At 39.8% G+C, this 17847-nt stretch overlaps 1 protein-coding gene across 1 annotated transcript in view; it reads right to left on the reverse strand.

Annotated features, from left to right (window-relative positions):
- The window catches only part of PPP4R2 (protein phosphatase 4 regulatory subunit 2), a 32406-nt gene extending 14996 nt beyond the window's left edge, over nt 1-17410 (reverse strand). The window contains exon 1 of the mRNA XM_035901387.1: nt 17333-17410. Within this exon, the coding sequence (XP_035757280.1) occupies nt 17333-17334 (2 nt within the window). The 5' untranslated portion in view covers nt 17335-17410. The remainder of the gene's footprint in view (nt 1-17332) is intronic.
- Between the last annotated feature and the right edge of the window lie 437 nt (nt 17411-17847).

A 17847-nucleotide genomic window follows, 5' to 3' on the forward strand; every position in this document is an offset into this window, starting at 1 on the left:
TTCAGTCCTGCAGTGGCAAACACAGTGGATTCCTGGAAGGCAGGAAGGAGGAGGAAGTTTTCTGGAGGCTACAATGCCGGTCACTTGTTTCTTTTAGGCACGACTCTTCTATCGTTATCCTAGGATGAAGAATCTCCAACTTTTGCACCCCACCCTTCAGTTACCTCCTTCCTGCCTTTCCTACCCACCCAGTAAGGAGCAGTCCCTCTTCCCCTCTTTCTCACCTCACCTACTTACTATCCCGTGTCTGCCAGGCTGCTAGAAAGGGGACAGAACTACACACTATTCCTACAGGAGGAAGAAAATACTTCAAAAGCAAGGGGGAGCAGCTCTAGAAGGCAGGTTTCTGCTCCTGCTTTCACACGGAACTGTAATTGCTTCCGTTCCCCCCAAAGCCCATCCCTCTCTCAGCAACAGCAGCATCTACCACCATGTTATCAGACATGGACATTCTACCTCCTAGACAGCTGTATGCTATGCCTCTAGTTTAAGCTAACTCTGAACAAGTCCTCAGAAAAGAAACATAATACACAAGGTGGATTAATAAAAGATTTACATAAAAGAATCTTAGTTCAAGCAACCTTAATGACTACTTATACAAGGTGGATTAATAAAAGATTTATTTAAAAGATGAATCTTAGTTCAAGCAACCTTAATGACTACTTATCTACACTTGTGACAATGTACTGCAAAGTTTGAACACTTCCTAAACTGTTTATAAAAGATTACACTCAACTCAATCTACAAAGCTGAAAAGTATCTGGCTGCATATCTGAAAAAAAGAAATAGTTAAAATAACAGATTCTGACCCAAAAAAAAAAAAAATCTGCAGGGACAGTAAGATTTCCTTAATTTCCATTAACTTTGGTGGAAGTGATCAAAAGTGAGTGTCAACAGAGGAAAGTTACCTTTCCCATTTTACCAGTCTATGAAAGAGGCACTTAGAAGTTTGTATCAGCTAAACTCTTGAAATTCACTTGCATCTCATCCATAGAGAAAAACATTTAGTTCATTGTCCCAGTTTTGGCTGGGATAGCGTTAATTTTCTTCCTAGCAGCTGACATAGTGCTGTGTTTTGGATTTCATACCAGAAGAATGCTGATAACACCCTGATGGTTTGGTTCTTGCTGAGCAGGGCTCGCGCTGAGTCAAGGCCTTTCCAGCTTCCCCTGCTCTGCTGGGTGCACAAGAAGCTGGGAAGGGGGCACGGCCAGGACAGCTGACCCCAACTGCCCACAGGGCTATTCCAGACCATATGGCACCATGCCCAGTATAGAAACTGGGGGGAGTTGGCTGGGGGAGAGCAATCGCTGCTGAGGAACAGGCTGGGCACCGGTCAGTGGGCGGTGAGCAACTGCATCGTGCAGCACTTGTTTTGTATATTCTTTTATCATTACTATTATTTCCCCTTAAAGTCCTATTCAACTGTCTTTATCTCAACCCCCATGTTTTACACCTCTCCCCTGATTCCCTCCCCAATTGGGAAGAGGGTGAGCAAGTGGCTTTGGGAAGAGGGTGAGCAAGTGGCTTTGTGGTGCCTAGTTGCCCACAGGGGTTAAGCCATGACATTCGTAAACAACAGGTTAAGCCGATACAACACAAAAATTACAATTAAAAATGGCACATCCTCCTAATTAGCAAAGCAATCTGTATCTATACCTCTAGAAATTTTGAGTTATCAGCATACACTGCAAGACTGGTCACTTAGAAAGCCAGACAACAGTAGTGAGAAGAGATAAACAAATGGTGATTACCCATTTTCAAGAAAAAAAAAAATATTCCACATGTTCACAAGCTCCCTGATAACACCTCTAGCATTAGGATGCAAGACCTTCAGGTTTAGGTGCTTTGTTATACGATGGGAGACACTGAAAATGAGCAATGTTTGGTCAATACCTTCTGTAGCTAAATCAAGAGCCAAAAGGAAGTGAAGGAAAATAGTCTTCCACACAGCTTTAGGTACAACCTCATTAAGTTTTATACACTGGAAAATAACTGACAAACACTTTAAGCTCTGTAAAGAAACCAAAATGAAGACATTCCATGGAAAAAATACTATTCATGCCTTCTTCTGAGCAGGCTTGTTTATAAATATTTGCTCTTCCCACTCAGCATTGTACATAATTGGCCTTTTCTAAATGCATGCTTATGTCTTCTAAACCATGCTTCTCCTGTCCCCTACAGTCACTTGTGAATTTGTACTAGCAACTTTGAGAGCTCTTTTATAGCCACTCACAAACATTTCCTATGAACACTGTATGATCTGTAAAAATATCTTCAGAAATAATACTTTAAAAAATTTGTTGATCCTAAAATGTTTTGGTTCAGTGTACTTTTATTCTAGCAAATAACAATTTTGAAATTATATACATTTTATGTGTATCTAAAGCATCTATCACTACAATATCTGGGTCATCCTGTGTAAATATACCTGAAAGACAGCTCCCCTGGGCTAAAGAGCCTGCAGTTTCACAGATACTCCACGTCATCGCAAGCTGGCATTTTTTCTTAAATAAGGAGTCCTCCACTTCCCTCCCACCAGCTCCTGCACCATCCCTCTCTTATATCAACCTAAAGGTTTTGCTGCGATGTACAGAAAATCAGAGGAAGAAACTGGTTATATGAAAAAAGCACCTAGCAAGGAAAAAAGAGTCACCAGAGGCAGTAATGAATGGCTGAAAGAAGCAACTACAGCACAACTATATACACTTCCACAACTATAGCTTGTGTAGATACATATATCAGAGCAGAACCACACATCTCCCAGGACCGATATAAACGCTGGCAGTTAACAACTTAAAAAGTTCTAAAAAGCACCTTTAATATTCGAGCAACAGATGAAAGCACAGAAGCCAGAGTCCAACAGTTCAGCCTTTGCACATTACTTTAATAGATAATACTATGTCCTAGATTTAAATATGCTACTAATTGTGCTTTAAGGTATGAAAATATGTTTAACACTGTCATACTGTACCAGAATGCAGTCCTTGGCCTTGCAATTTAAGTAAAGGTTAGAAACATACGCTACTAATTGTGCTTTAAGGTACCAGAATGGCCTTGCAATTTAAGTAAAGGTTAGAAACATAACAGAGAAACATAGATGGAAGAGACTTAAGTGTTTGAAGATACCCTGTGTTTTACAGAAATTAAACAGGAAAGCAGACAGCACCTGACCCAACAGCCAATAACAGAAACATAAGCAAGTTTTGAAAATATTTACATATAATTAGAGGCAGCATGAGAAAAGGCTTAAAAAAAAAAGTGGAGGAAGACATACGACATGAAATGAGCAAGCAAAGATTAAACAAAATTACAGGCTACGCAAAAAAACCAAACACACCAAAAATAATCAAAAAAGTTCCTCCCACAAACATACAAAACCCCTGGACAGGGCCAGAATTAGTAACTGAAGACAAGAAAGTTAAGCCCTATGAAAAAAGACACAAAGGAGCATAAGGAAACTCTACAGTCAGAACAGTACAACAATAACATACTTATGCACTGGAAGTTGATGGGGCAGCAAAAATATCTCCATTGCACAGGGAAGGAAGAATTTTTAAAAAAATTTTAGACTAGGGACATAACCTAGCATTACCAGAGTGGAAACAAAAAAGAACACAATCCTAAATAACTTTGTTCTCTAATAAACACAAACTATTTCACATCCGTACCTTAACTACATGATTTTCTGTTGGAACTCATTAATTATTACAGATCAACCGAAGTTTGCTGAGCAACATCAACCAAGTTTATCAAATAGAATTGGTAGATTTCTAAAAAGCACTCTTCAATAAGGGACGGGGTCACCTTAGACAGAAAGTAGTCCAAGTAATCTGATGCTATGCTTTGATTTAAAAGAATTACTAGCACAAAGTTGCTTGCAAGGTATGATTGCTTCTCTACTAACATGATTTGCACAGACTTTGTCTTTCCAAACACGCTCATCAAGAACAAAATTGCATTTTCTGTGGAAATATTCTAATCCTATCACTCCCAGAATGCAAAAGAATTCTCCTCATTCCCTTACCTCCTGCTTACTCAAAATGTTCACATGAAAATGTACTGATGAAACTGAGAAAGCAGCTTTCTCCCTGAACATACTGGTTATTGTGAAAGAGGAGAACCCCCTGTCAATAGCTTGCACTATCAAGATGTTTTTTGTGTCAGAGAAATAACTGATATTTTCTTCCAAACACTGGACAAGTTTTTCTATTTGATTCTTTTGCCACTTGGTATATTCACTTTGGGAAACTTGAAATTTCAACAAAAAGAGCAAAAAGCCAGAATGTTCAACAAAGTTGTTTGGGCAAGATTTGACAAACATTAAACACCAAGTAACATAACTAATAGTGAAAGGCAACTTAAGAACCCAAAACAGAGAGGAAAGTCTTGCAATCCGAAGAATCACAGATAAACACTTTCAGAGAATTGGAACAAGGAAAGGTAATTGCAATATCCCTACCTCCTTCATACTAACACAGTGCTTTCCTTAATATTTTTAAGGAAAAAACGTCTGTGTTGAACAAGCGGTATAGTTCTTTCTCGTGTACTTAGTACGACACTGGAAGGCTCTCCTACAACACAGTGATCCCCAACGTTACCTCATGACTTGGACATTAAGCACAGTTTGGATTACAAGTCTCCACATGTGCAGCAGACAACTAGGGTAAGTTACCCATCTCCCTTTTTAGTAACTGTATTAAAATATCAGACGTAACACTAAGGTAGTACACATGGCTTACACACTTTAGACAAACTACAGGATTTTAAGTTTCAAGCTTCAAGACGAGCCATGGAAGGTAAGCAGGACAAAACCTGAAGTTAACAGAAGAACAGGAGGAAGAATTCAGAGTGCCTGAAATAAGGCTACCTCCTGAAACGAAGGTACTCCAATTATTTCGTAAATCTTTCTGGAATTGCCTCACAGATTACAGGTTTAATTAAGAAAAACATTATATTGAAGGGATGTTAAGCTTCTAGAGGCCTAGCTATGTACTTAAAACATTAAGAGTCCCAGGAGTCCTGGTGGGATGTCTGTCTGCAGATTTCACAGTGTGCAAGTTCCTTACAAAATTACTTGGTTTAAATTTTAAGAGGATGCCATCTGTTTTGGAGAGGTGCTACATACCACAAAGAAAATAAAATGAAAAGGGAAACAAAGTAGATCTAATATTGATTTTGTTCATCGAACAGGCCATAAAAGAAACATCAGAACTTCGTGAAAGAAAGAAACACCGCCCTCTCCACCCTTCTCCTAACATTAGCTCTCTGACAAGCAGAAATAACAAAAAAGAAAGTACAAAATAATGTATTTCGGATGCAAACACTTCATGTTCAGCTAAACTGATTTTAAGGCAAAGTCCTCAGAACACAGAAGGAAAGAACCACAGGACAATCTTGGAGGGATTCACTTAACATATAACAAGAGATATGAGTAATTTATATTAGCTCCCCCCCCGCAATTATTGTTGACTTAGATTACACTCCCAGAGACTTGCTAGTAGGAAACAGGTGTTTTTAAGTGAAATAACTTGCCAACTTTAATAATGGTTTCTTCTCTTCTGTGCCCTGCTCTACAACTCATAGAAGATGGAAAATACACTCTAAGACACAGTCATTTCCTCAGGCTGTCAGAAGCAAATTAAAGTTTCATCCAAAACTATCTACCAAGACCATCTATTCTGGTCTATCAATGGCATCTCCAAAACCATTTGAAAAGCCAAAAGGCACAGAAAATTAAGTGCAACCAGCAATCACGTATCCAATTCAAACCTGCGTGCAAGGTGGCAAACTTTCCAGCGTGCTCTTCCACAGCCTCGAAGATGTATCCAAAACAGGAATATTGTACACCAGATGGAATATGCCACTTCTCAAACCAAAGCCCCACCTCTGCCACCAGAGAGCACAGAACTTACCCCCAGGCGTGAGAAGCGGAAAGGGCAGCACCTGGGAGTCAGCAGCGGGAGCCTGCCCAGGACTGACCGTCCCACTCCCCGGCAGCGCACAGCGACTGGAGCACGCGTCGGAGAGGTCCTCTCCAGCAGAGCCAGTAGCTAAAGCTGCGCAGAGGAATTGATGGACTGCAGTCCTCTCGGGGAATGCAGAGCGAGAGGAAGAGAGTGGCCTCAGTCATCTCCTTCCTCGGTTATCTCTGTTCTTTGGGATGGAAAGACAGTAGGTAGAGCCCCCTCCCTCTATTATTTTGTTGTTGTTTTGACCTTTACCTTACTTAGCACATCCTAATTCCAGATATATTGATTGGGTATAAACAAGGATACCTGGAAGCACACAGTTACATAAAAGGGGGTGCACAAGCTAAAAATCCTGTTAAGAGCTGCCTGTAAAACACAATTCCCAGCATTTGCATACAAAAATAAACCCCTGTGCCATTTTCAATTTTAGGTTTTGTACAGGAATTACCATTTCACTATTTATTCTATAAACAATAAAGACTGCATCTTATGGAGGAGTGCTCAAGGGCAGAGAAATGGCTTTGGATTTTTTCAGAAAGTAACTACAAAAAATTCTGGGGTAGAAAGCTGGCAACACTGAACTCCCATTAACGGGGAGATTAGCTACGCCGTAGCTCAGCAGGGATTCCATCACGGTGCAGAGAAGGAGGGTGCAGCCCCACCATGTACTTAACCTTACACCTGGTCTACACCAAAAGGCACAAAGCCTGCTCTGCTGCTCCCACGCATTCCTGTGATCCCACACACAGGGAGATGAAGCAGATCACTAATCTAACCGCAAAATTAGTGCTACAGATAAGGAAGAGTAAGACCTGTGATGTGACTAGCAGAGAGCAGAGCCATTCCTCTAAGCAGCTGCACTCATGCACCAGAAAAAAAAAAAAAAAAAAAAAAAAAAAAGTAGCTTACTTAATTCCACTCTTTCTTCAAATATTCATTGCATTTTCAACTGTCTTCTACTTCCCGTGCTTTACTGTAACACTTTTTTGATGCAGTTAATTTTAGTCTCATCAATTTGCACACTGTTGTATTTTGCCCATCCACACAGTGCAGATTAACATGGGAAATTCCAAACAATGACAATAGATTTACACTGTAAAAATCCCCTGTGCCTCAATGCAGACTAGTTTCTTAAATGCTTCTGGCAAGCAGACAAACCCTTCAACCTAACATTAAATTAAAACCGTAAGCAAGCGCTAGATTCTTTATCGGTGTTTCTGAATGAGCAGTAAATTTTTAAACTTTAGGTGATGCAGCACGGTGAATTTACTGCACCACTGTGCTTTGCTGTAAACGGTGTACTCCTGTTAGGAAAACACGCTGGCAAGCACTCTTCCTGGGGGAGCATCCTGTTCACTTTCACCTGGTAATTCATGTAAAATTAAAATGCTCTCGCGCTTTATCTTTAGTAGGATTTGACCTCATGTTACCTTTCACTTTAATTAAAAACGTATTGAAGAGCTCAAAAGAGGAAAAACTGGTATTTCCCACAAGCTCAGAAGGTATTTTACCATTTTCACTTGCTGACTGTTGTCAGCCTAAATTAAGTCTTTGCTCTCCTTCTTGTGAGCATGACAAGCTCATTCCGGAACCACAGAAACTGCAATACATTAGAACTACATCTACTTCAGTAGTGTGAGTGTTCACCTCTCTACTACTTGCAAGTTACTACTGCTACTGCCAGGAACGACAAAGATTAAGACCTAGTTATGGAAACAGACAGCTGATGAAGACATTAAAGTAGTATCTGCAATCATCAAGGGACTAATTCTGATCTCTGCTGATAAATATTCAGCTGACTCCAACAGAATACAGCTGTTCCGCAGAACAGAAAAAATCTGAACTAGGACTCAGAATTTTTCAGGAAAGTACATCTCTTAATATAATTATCTGAAACCAAACTCAAGTACCTGTCATTTTATTTTAAAGGCAAAAACTGATCACACAACAAAAAAAAAGTACAAGTTTACAACAGATTCTCCATTCAAGAATTAAATTCTTTATAGCAGAGTGGAAAGCAATATGCAAAAGGAACTGAAAGCCTTCAAAACTTCCACAAACCACTGGCAGCAGCTTATCTATAAAGACAAAAGTAGAAGTAGTGGTATTTTCATTAAATTTCCCTCTTCCACCTGAAAATTTACCTGAAGTTACCTTTGGCTGATAAGAATAAGCTGGTGTATTTACCAAACTATTCCACTTAATGTGCTTCTGCACTGTGTACCAATATGTAAATTCTTACCTTACCCTGATTTCTTATTCTTCACACAATTTCATTTATGCACGTATTCAAATAACATTTCTTATAAATCTCAAGTTTTGCTACAAGTAGAATGATCACCCCAGATAGTGACTTTCCTATTAAGTGCACACCAACTACAAAGGCCTCCAAGTCTTACAAACAGACTTTTGGACAAGCACCAAATACCAGTTAAGTCCTCCCATTTGAGCAGTATGAGCTATACTTAACTTATTTACAATTTAGTTACCTTTTTTCTTTTTCTTTTTTATTTTCATGGTTCAGGGAACCATGCTAAACTTATGCCACAATATATGCAGACCTAGTATCTTCCTGCTGTCACATACTTTACAGGATACTTTACCCCAACAGATTTTATTTCTCTAGTTCTGGATAATCCACTGAAATCTGGATGATTTCAGTGACCGTATTATTGAAATTTAATTTTTAGTCTTTAAACTTCAATGAAAGGACATTCACATCAACCTTAGAATTGTAAACAGTAACACTTAAGCAACTAGCACAAAGAGTTTGGGAGGAGGGAAGGTATCTGACTTCTCTCACAAGTTACAATCACATGAGCCCTAAGAACATTTATGCCAAAGATAACTGTAGCTGCATTTGCATAGCACTAGCCAAACAGATCGTCACTAGAAGACAGGCATTATCTGTCCCAAAATACCGCCCAAAAACCACTTACAGAATCCAGATCTACCTTTAACATGATTGGACATTTTGTCGAAGTTTAGACAACCATATTTATTTCAACTCAAACAATTCTGTGCATTATTCTTAGCTTTTACTTATTTCCATTTCAGATAAAATTTGACTGAGCAGATTAGTGTTCACTAAGGCATGTTTCAAGAGTGACGCTGTGCGCTGTATAGTAGAGATTCTGCAGGAATTCCATAGCACAATTCAGAGTGCATCCCATTCAATAGATATTGCACAGAAAAATAATCCGTCGGGCAAAGGCACAACAGAATTCTACAGTACTCTGGAGTTGATGTGGGCAGAATACAGAAACATTAAATAGATGACACTTTCTCAATAAACTTGTATAGCAGAAGCCCAGGAGTCAAAAATCTAAGAAAAGTATTATGCAATATGTGAAGCATATTTAAAACTGTTCCTGAATTTGCAGCAAGTTAAAAACACTGTCTCTGTACGAGCTACCTACAGAAAAATCGAGTAATATAAAATTAATGTTTGAGTAATTGCATATATAAATATATCACCTCTTCCACATGCAAACTAAATTCCACATATCTACTAATACAGGACACTGAAGTCATTTCAGGTATCGCCAGTTTGCACAGAATAACCAAAGAAATAAAAGAAATGCTGTAACTCATCTGGTAAGTGTAGCTATCACCGTTAAATGACCAGAGCATAGAGATCCACAGGTTACCTCAGAAGAGCCATAGACCACACTGAGATAATACTATCAAATCTTCACTATATTGAGCAATAAAGCTGGGAAAACAGATTAAGGAAAACGCACCCTGTGCAACTACTGGATCTGGATTTACTTTGCACTGTATTCCTATGTTTGCCAGTTCACGCATTGTCCCACAAAAAAACAGGCTTCACTCAGGTCTGAAAGCAGTACTACTAGGATCAGGGAAATTACTAATTCCTTCCAAAACCAGAAACAAAAGCCACCCAGTTGGCTTCTGCACAAGGCAGTTCAGCTGACACACACTAAGCTTGGGCTGACAAGGTGTACCCTACCTCAGTGACCTAATACACAGCCATTAGATGTTTCTGCGTCATCCCCTCCCTTACCACTTCTGAACAAAACCTCATCAGGTGTAGCCACCATGGAAATTCTGTAGCTGTCTTCAAATACTATTATTTCTAAAACTGAGACCTGTCAGACACCAGCTTTGCGGAAAAGCTGCATCAGTCTGGTTTATCCACAAACCTGATAATCCACCACTCCAAGACAGCCAGACTGCTTTGTAACCTCCCTTCTGCACACACCATTGCCTTGTTCCTTTCCCCCAACATGTGCACGAACCTTCCCAAAATCTGCAGACAGGAAGAGGGAGCAAGGCCCACCAATTACAAGGTCAAAACAGAAAAACATCCTTGCTGCTGTAAAGTGTAATATGGAGTGGAACAATACCCAAACATCTGGGACGGTACTTCAAATGAAATAGTAACGAGCAAGGCCACTGTGGAACGGGAGACTTGAGGCCCACTGGAAAAGACAGAGGTAATACCGAGGCAGCCACTACAGCCGTGAAGAAACATTGCTAAGAGGTAAAGGTAAGAACTGATAGAAACTCTGAGGATGAGAACAAATCCGATTAAGCAATGCAGGAGAGCTAAGCTTGAAGAGTAGAAGGATGCCAACAGATTAAGCAATGCAGGAGAGCTGAGCCTGAAGACTAGACGGATGCCAACAGAATGCTACTAAAGGTGATCATCAGAAGCACATGCAACTGTATTAACAGCTACAGAATAAATGGTGGGATGGTTTTCTGCGCAAAGTAACAGTGAACTGCCTGCAAAGACTAGCGGGGAGTGTGCTTATAAGAACAGACTGTATATAGCAACAGGGAAGACAGACATACTTACAAATGAAAGTCTGCATGCGTATACAGTTATATTCACAGTGAAAATAGTCCGACTATACCAAAATGCTATGAGCTTTCCTTTTGTCTTCCCTTACACGTGTACTCTAAAGTTTATTAGGATCAGTTCATCATGCACATTTTATAACGTTAGTTAAAGCTTGACCTTTGTACTGTAAACCCCACTCCCAACAGATCTGAAGTGGCAGCATTTGAAATAAACCACTACCGTAGTGTGCGTTTCCTAAAGGAGCAAGCGATTTCACCTGTGTCACAACTGATTCCTCTGAAGTACTGCAACTGTACATCTGATACATAAATAATTTTTTATAATACAGGTAAAAGAGATGGGAAGCTAAACTATCTTTGACAAAGACAAACGAGCAGGCTTTTCAGCTGAGATTCCTGTCCTTTGGAGGCATCGGTGGATTACGAGACAGAAAACACCGTGTCAGTGGAATGGGAATTAGTGGGGAATAATTCCAGCCAGAATGGAGTTAGTGAGGAATAATAGGAGGAAATAATGCAAGGAAGTTTACTCACATCTCTTGCTTCGCTGAGAACATGGAAATGGAAGAGGCCTATACTAACAAAGGCACACAGACTTCTTCCAGAAAATATTATTCTTTTTATTATGGCAGGAACTTGAGAATTGTTTTATTTCATTAAAAAAAAAAAAAAATCTTGAGGAATTACACCCTCCCCCAACATTTCTAAAGGTTTCCCAGTAATGGCTTGCCTCCAAATCAGAAGAAAATTTTCAAACTAGTCAAAAAATACTAGCATACACATGTAAAGCAACAAAACTGCTAGCTGAATAAAATTAGAGAACACAGAATACAGAAAAAAGTAAACTTCGATTTAAGCATGTTAAGTAAGTTAAAGGACATATGGCTACAAAAATCTACATATCTGTAACATAAGAAGGGAAATTACTACACAAGAGCTCAGAATACATAATTAAAACACTAAAGCTGAGAATGGGAACTTATTCTCATACATATTCATTGCTACCATATCCCCACTCGCATTTTTTCTACAGCTGACAAACTATTTCACTGCAATGAAATATTATAAAAGCTAAACTGATCCAAAAAAAGTGTTCCAAAAATGTAGTAAGAAAAAAAAATGTTCACTGCTACATAGGGTACAATACAAAGGGTCAAAAATACTTTTTGCCATTATCTTTGATAGGACTACAGTAATATAACTTATATTTACAGCTGTATGATTTACCAACAGCAAATCATCCCTGATCTACCCGACTCTGTGGATGAGGGAAGACCAGCGGACGCTGTTAACTCAGCTTTAGCAAGATGCACAGCACAGTCTCCCACAGCACCTCTGTAGCCAAGACGGATAGCTACAGACTCAGTGGACCATCAGGCCTACACGGCAACGGTTGCCGACAATGGGTCCAAAGTCTAAGTGCAACCAGCTACAAATGACGTTGTCCAAAGTCAATACTAGGGCCAATACCTGTGCTGGTGGCCGGGAAGCTGAGTATCTGTCAGCACAGCCTTGCTGACAGATATTGTGACAAAGGTGGCCTGCACGTTGGGTCACGTTTGCAATATCAGAGAAAGCGATTATACCCCTCTACCTGGCACGTACGAGTCCATAACCACAACACCATGTCCGGTTTGAGGACATGCAATGCAGGAGAGCAGAAAGAGCGAGATGAGCAGAAGGTTGCTAAGATGGTTGACAGACCTGCAGCACACAACCTAGGCGGGAAGCTGAGGCAGCACGCCTTCTGGAAAACAGGCGGCTATGGTAAAGGAATCTAACTGCTGTCTTTTCACCACTGAAGGGGCAATTGTGTACAGGCAAGGTGGAAACAGACTCCCTCTTCAGAGATGCACAAACGAGGGGTAAGAGGCAGTGGTCCCAGGTTGCTCCAAAGGAAACTCCAAGTTGCTGCAAGGGAAACATTCTTCCCAGTGCACGTGGTCAAGTGGTGAAACGGAGCCAAACCGAGGCTATGGATTGCCATCACTGGAGACTTTTGGAAGAGGTTCACAAAGACCTAAGCAACATAAGCTAATCCTGAAATTAGCTCCCCCTGAGTACAGGGTCTGGCCAGATGACCCCCAGAGGTCCCTTCCAGCTTACATTACTTTTGATGATACTATAAATGTTCATATTTGCTCTACAATCATACGTATCAAACTTGACTCAAGAACTTTGCAGAAAAGCATTGACGTTGGTCCTCAAGGAAACTAGCGAAAAGACAACTTCTGTCCTCAGGCTTAGATGAGGTGCAAATTAATATTTCAGATCTTCCAGGAAAGCTCTGAAGAAAGAATTTGACTACACAAAGAAATAAAAACAAGATGCATTTTAATGGCTGTTTAGCTTGCATTCAGAGCAAGAACTGGTATAAATGCATTACAACCTGGCCAGCCCAGTGTTCTCTAAGCCCAGGACTATTTTACAGTTGATCACTTCTGCCTATATACTATATTTCTCCAGATTTTGGTACTTCACTACTTATTTCTGGATTCCTCCACTGTCAGTCAGCATCTGTATTATACTTTCCACTATAGTATGCCATTAAAACTGTTCTTTATAGGCTGCCTGCCCCAGGGCAGGAGTGAGGGAAATGCAGAGAAAATTGACATAAAATTTTTGATTGCTTTTGTTTTCTAAGTTTTGTTTTCAACTTTAGAAGCCAAGGAAAATGCTAGTTTTCCTTTCCAGTCCAACAAATTGGATTTCTTGGTGAAGTAGCTACATAAATGGTTTAGAAACATTTTGCTATTGAAGGGGCAGAGTGATTTTAAATCCAAGAGAATTTCCTAAAAGGTAAGAGAAAATTTATTTTAAATACAAGACACAAGGTCACAACTGATAAGTAATCTTCATATCCATTCTTTAAAAATTCTTCAAAAGAACAAAAACAACGTTTCACTTTCGCACTTCACTTCTAGTATTGCAGCGCTGTGACTTTTGTACCATCTCTTAAAGCTGTTTCTACTGCAGAAAAGATATACAAGTGATTTCTTATGTAAAAAAACAAGCATAAAAAATACTCATTTGTAAAGAAGTCTTTCAGATACAGTCAAGTATTAAGACTAACAAATTTTGTGTCTCTTCACTTTACTTAGTTTTGCAAGTCATGCTGATCTTTTACAAACTAGAGAAAAGGAGGTTATAATGATCTTCCCTGACTATACTTGGTCTCACTAAGGAAATTCCACGTTAGGATCTTAGTAAACTAAGTCAAGTCAATTAAGGAGTATATCACTCCTCTGAAAATAAAAAAGTCTTACGACTCAACACAAGATTAAAAAGGTTGAACCACGAACATCGTATTTCACCTAAGGCTACGTTTCCCCATAGCCACTGTCAAGAAACAAAAATATTTTGAAGTAGCCAAGCAATCAAGCTTTTGCTTCTGTTCACCTACAATAAAGGAAGTTTAGACTGGCTTTTGTAAATGCAGGCCATAATCTCACAATCAAGTGAATGGTTAACTTTGCACAAGATAGTTTAAACTTCATATAGATGAAGTTAACACACGTGACTGCATGATCAGGCTTTTACTGCAAGGTACTGATAACACAACTAAGTTTACGCTGATAATGTAACCAAATTTAGCAACATTTTTATTCCAGTCCTTCCTTGTAAATGAGTAAGACTCTTAATTACAATAAAAACATGCTCAGAAGAGCCTTGTCGTAGTTGCAGTGCTGGGTTAGACAACTCTCACCCTTTGTTCCTCCCCTACACCACCTCTTCAGTCACTCTGAGGTTTGACGTACCAGCTAACAGGGACAAAACAAGCCGGATCAATGAACTGAACCTCGTTAAAAACAGTACTGCCAAAAAGAAAGTTACTTACAACTGCAAGCAGTTTCCTGCTCTAGGTTACCACGCAGCTACATAAACAGTTGAACAAGCACAAGTGAAATAGTGACACGAGGCCCATGTTAGCCAAGACTGCTGCCAAGAGAAATACTAGTAAAATTACAGCCTAACCTAAACCTGCATCTACCTGTTCGTAACTCACTCAGATGAATAAGCACATTGAAACAAACAGGGGCAGGGAGGTACCTGACAGCCTTACATCAGCCCGTGCTTTCAGTCTGTTAAACAAGCTAAGTATGCCACAATGAGAACTTTAAAAGTCATTTTATTTCATTAGCACCCTTTCAAACCAAGTTTACTAATTGTTTACAAGCTCTCTTGCAACTACATGCAAAAGAGGTCTGGGGTGTGGGGGGGGGTGAGAGCACTTTACATTTAACCCAGCATGTAGACTGCAGTATACAATCTAAAAATGAGTATTCATCAGAGAGTCAGTTAAAAAGCTGAGAGACCATCCATGAACACTACACAACTCTCCTAGAAACAACAATAACTCAAACCAAAATACTTCACATTTCACTTGTCCTTATTTGCCTTGGTCCTCACTTACACGGGTACTTTTTGTTTGTTACTTTAGGAACAGGCTGTGACTGAATAAGATCCATTGTTTTTCAATAAATAAGTCTGCAAACCATTTGTGTAATTACCCCTGACTAAATCATCCTTTTTTTTTTTCCTCCTCCAAACTGAGCTCTGAACTTCATAAAAATCCTAATAAAGGTCAATACAAACTATTATTTTAGATTTCATCTTCTTGTTCCAAGGCAATCTATTTATTACTGGTTTAGCCTTTAAAGTTACTTTTGCATAACTGGAAATAAAGACTATTTAGGTCATTTTGAATTAACATGTATTTCGTAGGTTTGTGTATTCAGGAACACTTCTACAGTGATTAAGCTGTACTAGCTTAAAAATACATTAAGTTCTTATGATGCATATTACCAACCTTTACATGAATGTTTACCATGCGTTTTTAATTTTTACTCATTTCTTCCTGATACTTTGATACGTAACACGTCAGTGAAAATAGAAACATATTAGATGAAGAAATACAGACTTTGGTACATAATGGGAAGCAAATTAAGCATTATTTACATGTCTGACTCCAGATTATATCAGATACTTCTGATGTCCCTATCCCACACTTTTTAAAAAAATATTTAATGCAACTGAAAGGTTCAAGAATGCTGAAAAACACTACAGACCTGAAAAAAAGCCAAAGAAAACCCTGAAAACACAGAACTACAGGGCCTGCATGAAGTTCCAGATGTCAGATTCTGATTCAAGTTTAAGCAATATTTTGTTATACTCAAATAATAATTTAAAAAAAAATATCTAGATTTCCCAAATGGAAACAATATCAGGAGTTTATTCATTCTCCAAGTTTCACATAGGGAAGAATTTTCCCAAGAACTTGCCCCTATACAATCACTTTTTAGAACTACTTTGGCTTATATGTAATAGTGGCAGAAACAATAAAAACAGCCTGAAGAAATATTTCAGGACAGGAAAAATATTTTTAACATATTATACAGACAAAACACACTACAGTAAGCCCATACTAAAGTAAGTACTACACCAAAATATTAAGCATTACAGCTGTGTATTTCTGCTGAGCCAAAGCCTACTATTCAAAGAGCAAAGTACATTTCAGAACTTGGTTTTCTTTCGAAACCAGTAATTCAAGCAGTACTAGCAAGCTACCAAAAACACCCAAAAAACCCCACACCACCACCAAAGCCTACAAACCTCTTACAAGTCAGAGGGATTCTAGAAACTCAGACAAAGCCCCTGCGATCGCTGGTTGCTAACAAAACACTGGTAAAAGCACGTATCTCTTGCTGAAGCCTGTAATCTGGCACTAGGCCTCAAAAACAAGGAGACAGCCCGGGAGCCAGAAAGTGAGCAACTCTCTAGCGATGCACCCAGGGAAGCCTTTCCCCTTCCTGCCAAATAGTGATCCCGCAAGGAAGTCACCCAGCACAGCACCAGCGCTCATCCCTGACAAGGAGCGCGTAACACTGCTCCTTCCAGCTACATCACACCTTCGGACGGAAATCCGCGAGGGTGATCCGTGGAAGAAAGTCGAGGAAAAGTGAAACTCTGGTGCGAGCCGAAAGCCGAGCGACTACGGAAATTCAGAGCAGCTCGTTAGTTCCCATACGCCTCCTCTGCAGAAAGCACCTCCTGATTCTCCTCTTCATCAAAAGCATTCAGACGCAATCATCACACAGCACGGTATACAAAGGCTAGAAAGAAATGGGCTAAGCCATTCGTATCTTTATGCAAATACTACTATTAGATACTGTATAGAACAGATATTACAACACCAGAGACATCACAACAGCAAGCCAAACTTTCCAGTGAAAAAACCCAAATGTCACAGAAAATGCAGAAAGAGCAACAGGTTTACTGTACTGAGCAGGATCAGTAAGACCTGATAAATACCCCCAGCAAAGCCCATACAAAGAGCCTCCCCAGTAGATAATACTAACTACCAGCAAACAAACCACAACTGTCCAAAATTAAATGGGAACTAAAGCAAGATCATTTAGCTCACCAAAGCAATCTACAGACAAAAAGAGAATCCGGGTAGCATCCCACTGACTTAAAATACAGAAGCGTTGTAAGCCACAACTGAAGATCACCAAAAAAGTCACACTTACATCGTCTCTCCAGTCTTAGCAACATGACAAAGAAACTGATCCAGTATTGGACACACTTCCTTCTTTCCTCTCTTCTCAAAATCTGTTGGCAATGAGAATAGGACAAAAAGAATGGTAAAAGAAGATAGGACAGAACAAAAATTCACAGCAATTAACGATTTATTTGTTTTAACGATCAGTACAGCTCCCACAGAAATATTTCCACGCTTTCACAATGCTTTAGCTGTTCCCAAGAGCTCCACCAGCTTCCCAGCCCTGTAAAACACTTAATATTTTCGTGTGGAGAAACTACATGCATCTGAGTAGCAAAAGTTGATTTGCAACTTCTTTTGAGCAGCTACAACGGAGAAAGAGGCTGATTTCCTCCGGCTGCGGCCAGCAAGGCGGGCTAGCACCGAAGTGGACTGGGGAGGGAGAAAAAGAAAAGGCACGGGTGAGGGCCGGGGAAGGGAAGGCAGGCAGGCAGGCATGCGGGGGGAGAAGGGGGCACTCCAGGCGAGGGGAGCCCCGGGCCT

Source organism: Egretta garzetta, unplaced genomic scaffold, assembly GCF_000687185.1.
Source record: "Egretta garzetta isolate BGI_Z169 unplaced genomic scaffold, ASM68718v1 scaffold228, whole genome shotgun sequence".
Taxonomy (NCBI): Eukaryota; Metazoa; Chordata; class Aves; order Pelecaniformes; family Ardeidae; genus Egretta; species Egretta garzetta.